This window comes from Capricornis sumatraensis, chromosome 4, assembly GCF_032405125.1.
Source record: "Capricornis sumatraensis isolate serow.1 chromosome 4, serow.2, whole genome shotgun sequence".
Classification (NCBI taxonomy): Eukaryota; Metazoa; Chordata; class Mammalia; order Artiodactyla; family Bovidae; genus Capricornis; species Capricornis sumatraensis.
In genome coordinates, this window is record NC_091072.1 from 161,009,146 (window position 1) to 161,017,050 (window position 7,905).

Genomic DNA, 7,905 nt, shown 5'->3' on the forward strand with positions numbered 1-7,905 from the left:
CACGCGCACACACACACACACACACACACACACACACGTGTTCCAGCATCAACACTAAAGAAACACTTCCAGAGTCTCTCTGAGCGTGTTTCACTGTGGCCCTGGGGTGCAACTCGGATACAGTTTCAGCCTGTTTCAGGATCAGCTAGCCTGAGCCACTGAGAGAAGGCTGGTCTGCGTTTCCTGTTTTCAGTCTGCCCCACTTCCGACCGGGCTGGTGCCGGGGAGCCTCACAGCTTCCTTAAGAGAGCAGCCCGCGCAGGGTCCAGAAGGCGCTGCCTCCCAGTTCTTGGTCCTACCTTTGCTCTGAGTCCCCCACTGAGGTGGAAGGCTGGACCTGGATTGAAAAGCCGGCTCCCTTTTGTGCATTATGTACCATCCATCGAAACCCACTCACAACCTCCATGTTTCCCCTTCTGCGAAAAGCGACACTGGGGAAGCTGTGCAGACCAGACGAAGCGGCCACACCCGGTGCCCACGGTGGCCCCAGCCCTGGGCCCCCTCGGTCCGTCTTCTAAGGTGGTCTCAATTCACTCAGCCTGATTCTGCACAGCCCTCCACCTCTCTTCACTCCCCCACCAGGACACCATCCACCCCGCACACAGGCACACCTGGGACCGTGGCAGGCCGGGCACTGCCACTCTGAAATATCCCCTGCCCTCAAGCGTGGGGTCATCTCTCTCGGGCCTGGCTCCCCTCGGGGTGCACTGGTGAGGAGCCCCCTGAGCTGCAGCAGCTGACCCAGGGCCTCCTCAGGGTGGTGGGTGGCACGGGGTGGGGAGCCAGGGCTCCTATAGCGCCAGCCTTTCCAGGGGAGGGGGTACCCATCTCTTGTACACCACTCAGGAAAGCTCTGGATGAACCCATACAAGAGGGCCTTCAGAGTTTGTGAGAGGGAAGCAACCACTGTTTCAGAAAAGAGGCGGGCCACTGTGCAAGTGAGGAGCTCGGAAAAGCAAGCTGACCCAAAGTGCACAAAACCCAGAATCTGGGGGCCAGAAACCAAAATCACAGCTGGCCGAGGACGCCAACGCTGAAAGCCGGCAACGCAAGTCCCCATCCAGACACCCCAGACGGGTGGGGCCCATTCGGTGTCCACGTGGCTGCTGAGGCCTAAACGAGGCCATGGCACCTGGACACAGCGGCTGAAATCGGACCCACCACGCTTCACACGCCGGTTCAGCCACTAGCCGGGCTGGTTTCTCACACTCCTGCGGCTCGGCCTCTTCATCCGTAAAATCCAGGAGAAGCTGCCCGGCAGGAATGCGCCGCGTGTGAATGTGACATGGGACAGAGCACGTGGCTGCACCGAGAGCCCCGTGAAATGGCAGTGCTCCGTCCCGAAGCAGGGAGATCCACAGGAAGTTCAAACGCCCTCGGGGCGAGGCCAGGGGAGACCTGGACCTGCGGCCCTGCTGCGTGGTGCCAGGAGCCTAAGGCTGGCCTTCTAGGATGACGCTTCTTCCCAGGGGACAACAGAAAGCTGGTGGAAGGGTGAAGTCTCAGACAGCTGGCCTCAGAGTAGCTCTCTGAAGACCATGCTTCTGGGACCCCCAGGCTGCAAACCAGGAGTCCAAGACCACCCTGACCCTGGCCCCAGCAAACTAGCGGGTCGGCCCTCCCCTCCCACACCAGCAGAGCCATACAGCCTCAGGGACGAGAAAGCCCCCACAGACCCAGTGCAGCACCCTGACTGCCCCAAGGCATTGAAAAGGCATCCCAAACTCAGCATGTCCACCAGAGAATCCCAGCCTACCCCGCACCCCCCCAATTAAAAACTAAACCCCCGCTCATGCCACAACTCCAGTAAACACAAACCTGGACCCCCATTCTGCTGGCCCTCCCCATCTAAGCGGACAGATCCAGTCCTGCTCAGTGCCCCTCTGCTGGACAAGGCCAGCAGCCTCTCGCCGGCAGTTCCCTGGCCTGCCTCTCTCTGCTCCCCGCTGGGCCCACGGCGTGCCTTTCACCAGGTGAAGATGGATAAAGCCCTCCAGAGGTCCCCACCTCAGCCCCTGCCACCCAAAGAGCTCCGGCCCCCTTCCCCACCTCCCGCAGCTCCCCCGCCTTGGGTGGGCCTCCGGGCCAGCCTCTGGCCGTGGTCCCTGTGGTCCTGCTCCCTGGGCCGTCTCGCCAGGAGGTGCACAGGCCTCTGCGGGGCTCTGGTCCTGTGCCGCCCCACAGGTGTGGAGTCCCGGGACCCCCTGTCACCACCCTCTTCTCACACGTCCACGCCCACGTGTCCTCCCCGCAGGCCCGTCTCTGCCTCTGACAGAAACTGCTCCACTGCGCCAGGGACGCTCTCGGAAGTGCTGAGCCCGGGCGAGCACGCTGCCGTGCCCGCCACGACAGCCCCTCCATAAAAACCTGCTGAAGACAAGTCAGTGAGATGGAAACACCACACTCTCCAGTCACTAGAAACACACCCAGACTGGCCAGGCCCCCGCTGCCTCTGCCAGGGAGGCCTCCCGGCTCCCACTGTCCCACCAGGTAACCGCCCTCCTGCCCAGGGTCAACTGACATCTCCTCCATAAGCCGCTGCCCATCCTCCTGCTGCAGGGCAGCTCAGCCGGGGACTCGCTGGCCCCTTCTCCTTGGGGGCAGACAGTGCCCTTTTCAGTTAAACCAGGGCTTCCCCAAGTTGGAGGGCCTCTGCAGGTCGTGTGTCCAGCCTGTCGCAGCAAAATGAACAGCCCCTTCCTCTGGGAGGGAGCACATCCCCTCCCCCAAGGGAGCACATCCCCTCCCCCCCAGGGAGCACATCCCAGACTGAAGGTCACCAGCGCTTGCTTTACTGCGGGGACAGGGACTCCGACCCCGCTCTGGATCCGGTTAAACTGACACCAGGGTGGGGGCGCCGGCACCCCCTCGGGGTCCCTCCGTCACAATGGATCAGAATGGTGCCCTTCAGACGCTGGCAGGCGGGGTCCCAGAGAGGCGGTCCGTGCGATCCGTCCAGGAAACACCTCCTGGGCCGCAGACCTCCCCGGCCTTCACGATCCCCGCGTCCCTCGCCTTCAGGGGTCGCGTCCCCGCCGCCCCCTGTCACCCCGGCTCTCCCCGGCGCCGGCTGGCTCTTTGTCATCGGGTCCCGGCCCTTCCCCGCTCGCCGGCCTCCCCGGGGCCCCTTCCGCCCTACCGCAGCCCGGCCGAGCCGGCGGGCCGGCGGCGACACTCACCCGCGCCCGGGTCCCCGGCTCCGGGCCCGGGGCTCCGCCACCAGCGCAGCAGCGCCCGCGCGGGGTCCAGGCTCACGGCGCAGCGCTGCTGCTTCACCCAGAGCACCGAGCGCAGCGGCTCCGCCGCCCCCATCGCGCCCGGCGCCCGGGGCGCCGCCTGCTCGGCCGGGCTGGGGGCGCGCGCGGCGCCGAGGGGCGCGGGACCGTTAGCGGCCCCCTGGAGCCGGCCGGGGCGCGGCGGCGGCGGCGGCGCGGGGCGGGCGGGGCGCGGGCGGGCGGGCGGCGCTGCGTCACCCCGTACGCGGAGCGGCCGCGGGCACTGAGGAGGGGCCGCGGGCAGCGCGCGGAGGACGGCGAGGGCGGCCGGCCGGCGCGGGGCGGCGGGCCGGGCTGGGGGCCGGACGCGGAGGGATAGGGCGCAGCCGAGGGAGGCGGGGCGCGCCCCGGGGACCAGGAGGGGTCCGGGGGCATCCGGCGGGGCCGGGGAGGAGGAAGGAGGCGGACGGGGCGCTGGGCTCCGAGCAGAGGAGCCGAGGAGGGGCCTGCGCGGAGGAGGAAGGCGAAGGGGGCGGGCGGGGTGCGGGTGCGGAGGAGGGGGCGGGGAACAGCGGAGGGGCCGGGCAATCAAGGACGCGGCTGGGCTGGGGTCGAGGCGCCAGGGGGCCGGCGGAGCTCTGGGGGTTAGCTCTGGCCGGGGAGGAGGCGGCTTCCCCTGGCCGCCGACCGTAGGGTCCCCAGGGGCGTGGAGCTCAGTAGCGCCTCCCTGGCCGGTCGTGGGACAGGCGGGGTCCTCCAGGGGCGCAGAAAATGCTACCCGGTCGGTCCTGAGGGTGCGGCGGGAGGAGCCTGGTTTTCGGGCGGGCGTGGACTAACCCGCCCCTCCTCACGCGGCCACCCTGGGCAGCGTGGCCGCGGGCATCGGGCGGCATTTCGGATCCCCGTCTTCTCCTCTTGGAAATATAAACCTGAAGACCTAGCAGGCACCCTCAGGAGGTGTGGACCCTGCTGGCCCCAGCCTGGCAGTGGACACCACCTCCTCTGCTTCGGGGGCCATCTTCGTGACCACCGGGGTGCTTCAGGACCCCCGCATTCCTAACGGGGGCAGTTTCAGGCACTGAGGGCTGAGCAGTAAGGGGTGGGGCCCGCGTGTCAACTAGGCAGTCTGAGTCAAAGGGTCCTGCTGGGCCTGCACACCCAGACTGGGGACAGATGGCCCCTGAGGAGGCCTGTCCTGGTCACAGGTGGCAGAGGTGAGGCTCAGAGGCCGGCTAGGGTCCAGCCACCCCTTACTGCCCACTAGGGTATGTATCTGGGATGGGGGTGGCTGAGAGCAGTTCCGGATCCCACAGCCCAGGTTCTAAAGGCCAGCCAACCTGCGCAGGGTGGGGTGCTGGGGAACCAGCGGAGGGGAGGGACTTGCAGGCCGGCAGGCCGGAGGGCTTCCTGGAGGAGGTCTCCCCCTTAGGGACCTGGGAGGAAGCTGGAGGGGGCCGCTGAGCCCTCCTCCCTCCTGAGCAGGCCCAAGGAGAGGGGGTTCCTGTTCTGAGCCAGGAGGCACCACCCTGGCACCCCCGACTCTTCCTCACCACCCTGCTCAGCTCCACCGTCCCTTGTCCACAGGCGGCCTTCACTGACCACCCCTCAGCCCAGCGGGGCTCCAGCCTCGCTCACAGAGCACATCGCCCCCCCCCACCACCAGCTCCATGAGGATGTGGACTTGCCTGGCCCCGAGGCGCCAGCCCTGAACACACTGGGGCACGTAATAAGGGTGCCCATGTTTGTCCCATAAGGGCACCTGTCTCAGACTCATCACTGAAGAAGCTGCTGCTCAGAGCAGGGCTCCCAAGTGACGGGTCTGGCTCCAGGGGCCTGAGCCACCTGTGCACCGCCCCCACCCCCAGCTCTCCTTGGCTTCTCTTGCACACGTCTCCCCTCAGATGGCGGAAGGGCGGGCACGTGGCCTTGCTGCCCGTGCCTGGCACCAGGGAGCCACACGTACTGGTTTTACCCTGCCAGCTCCCTGTGACTCACTCCTGCTGGAGCCCAGCCCCCGATCAGCCTGGGGCAGGGAGTCAGGAGCCAGGACAGGGCAGAGGGCGGGGGTGGGTTCTAGCCCCTCCCTTGGGCACGCTGTACCTGATCTCCCAGCCCGGTAGTGCCCTTGGCGGCAAGGCCTGCCCTGCCCCCTCCCTCCCACGGCTGCCGCTCTGAGGCTCTGGAAACATGGATATGAAACTTCTCTGGAAATCTTGCACCAGTGCCGGGCGGGGGTGGTACCGCAGCGCTGCCCTGAAGAGTAATCAGGAGATCAACTCTGAATATTCATTGGAAGGACTGATGCTGAAGCTGAAGCTCCACTACTTTGGCCACCTGATGCGAAGAGCTGACTCCTTTGAAAAGACCCTGATGCTGGGAAAGACTGAAGGCAGGAGGAGGAGGAGGCGGCAGAAGATGAGACGGTTGGATGGCATCACCAACTCAATGGACATGAATTTGAGCAAACTCTGGGAGACCGTGGAGGACAGAGAAGCCTGGTTTGCTGCAGTCCATGGGGTCGCAAGGAGTTGGATGCGACTGAGCAGCTGAGCAATGACAACAGCGTGAAGAGCTATGGCAGGAACCAGCCGGTGGGCAGGGACTCAGAAACCCAGCCCCGCCGTGGGACCTCTGCCTGGGGCCTCCCTGGGCTGGGCCCCTTCTGCCCTCTTCAGTCACTCACATAGGGTCCTTGAATGCCATGTGTCAGCTCGTACAGTCCTGCAGCCAGGGGGGCGCCGAGAGAGGACGTAGGCCCCCCTGCCCCCACCCTCACCTCCGTGGGGGAGGCCCCAGCATCAAGTGCGAAACACTGGTGGGGCCCCCAGGGACCGCCTCCCCCTCACTCGGTAGACCACAGGCCAGGCCAGGGTCTCCTAGTGGCTGTTAGGGGTGGTGTTGTGACCCCTGAAATCCACACGCTGTGGCACTAGCACCCCAGGGCCTCAGAATGTGCGTGTGTGTGGAGCTAGACTCTTGATGGAGGTGATTAAGGTGAAATGTGGCCTGTGGACCCCCATCCAGCGTGACTGGTGGCTTCAGCAGGGGGAGAGCTGGACACCGAGAGCAGGCATGCTGGTGCCCAGAGGGTCAAACACAAGAGGCCCCGCTTGCAAGCCCCCGGGAGAGGCCTCAGAGCAACCAAGCCTTGTTGGTGCCTTGACCTCGGACTTGCAGGCTCTCTGAACCGGAACTGGGGAAATAAACTTTTATTGTTTAAGCCACCCAGTCTGTGGCATCTTGCAGCCCTGGCAAAGCCCTCCTGTGGCCCTCCACGCCAGGGAGCTGTCCTCCTCGGTTTGGGGAGGGGCCTGGCCAAGGCAGGAGCCCCATGCTTAAACTGGGGAGAAAGTATCGAAATAAAGTTTCCAGAAGACGGCCTTCCTGCGGTTGAGCTGCATGGGGAGAGGGCTGGGCTGGGGGTCAGGCCCCCACTAAGGGCTGTGGGCCTGTGACTCAGCACAGCACTGGGCAATGGGAAGAAGGAGGCGGCTTCACCTCCAGAGCCGCTGGCAGCCCTCCCCCAACCCCTCCTGTGCCTCAGGTCTTGATGGGCCCCTCAGAGCTGGCTGCACAGTCACGGAAGGGGCAGCATGGCCCTCTGCTCAGGAAGTGCCCTCGGCCCGCTGGCGGGCCTTCCAGCCACCTCGCCGCTCACCTGTCCCATGTGGGACCCTGGGCGGAGGCCCTTCCCACCCGTCTGCCCATCTTTCCACCGGCTGCCTCCTCCAACGCGGCTGAGTCAGTGGGGAGCTCTGCTGGGGCCTCCTCTGGGCTGCCCGTGCCTGGCCCTTTCCGCCTGCAGCTCTGCAGGGCACACTCGCTGGCCTGCTGGGTGCATGGCTGGCCTGTCTTCTGCGGGGCTTCCGTGAGCCCTGGCAGCCCGCTGGGCCAGAGAGCAAGGGCTCAGCCTGGCAGCCTGCAGCCCTGGCCTGCCAGGCCCCATCACCTGCCCTGTCCCATGTCCCCGCTGCCAGCTTGGGCTGCTGCCTGGTGGCCCATCTGCCCTGCAGCCTGTGGCGGCCAGCTTGTCTGGGCTGGACACCTCGGCCAGCACTGGCCAGCGCCCCCTGGACTGCACTGTGCCTGCCCAGGTCACCTCACTCGTGGGATGCTTGGTCTGTGAGGCATTGTCTGGGCCCACAAGCATCCTGCCCACCAGCTCATTCCTGCCCGATGCCCACTGGCTTCTGCCCACTGAGCCCTGGCCACCTGTGGGGACCTGGCACCATCAGCATCTTCCAGCACCACCCGTTCCATGACCTCTGACCGACTTCCTCTCTCTCCTGGGAGCCCCTGGCTGTGTGGACAGCGACAGCTGCCTGCTTATCTTCCCAGGCTTCCTTCCCATGAAGTCAGCACCTCACTTGACATCAGAACTCGCGGGGTGGGGAGGGAACACCTGTCCCAGCTGCACCTGCTCCCAGCAGGGCCGCCCTTCGCCTGCGCCCTCCGTCCTGGAGGGAGAGCTTCCAACTGCTGCAGGTCAAGGTTGACTGCCTGGAGGAAACGTCCAGGAGAGAGTAAGCTGGTAAGTTGCAAAAATGCACATTCCCATGTTGCTCCTGTGGGGGCTTCTCAGGTGGCCCTGGTGGTAAAGAACCCACCTGCCAACGCAGGAGCTGTAAGAGACGCAGGTTCAATCCCCGGGTGGGGAACCCACCTGCCAATGCAGGAGCTGTAAGAGACG

At 65.7% G+C, this 7,905-nt stretch overlaps 1 protein-coding gene across 1 annotated transcript in view; it reads right to left on the reverse strand.

Annotated features, from left to right (window-relative positions):
- The window catches only part of CERK (ceramide kinase), a 36,634-nt gene extending 32,526 nt beyond the window's left edge, over window positions 1–4,108 (reverse strand). The window contains exons 1-2 of the mRNA XM_068971564.1: window positions 4,053–4,108; window positions 3,180–4,003 (exon numbers count right to left, since the gene is read on the reverse strand). Of these exons, the coding sequence (XP_068827665.1) occupies window positions 3,180–4,003; window positions 4,053–4,108 (880 nt within the window). The remainder of the gene's footprint in view (window positions 1–3,179; window positions 4,004–4,052) is intronic.
- Window positions 4,109–7,905: the final 3,797 nt, after the last annotated feature.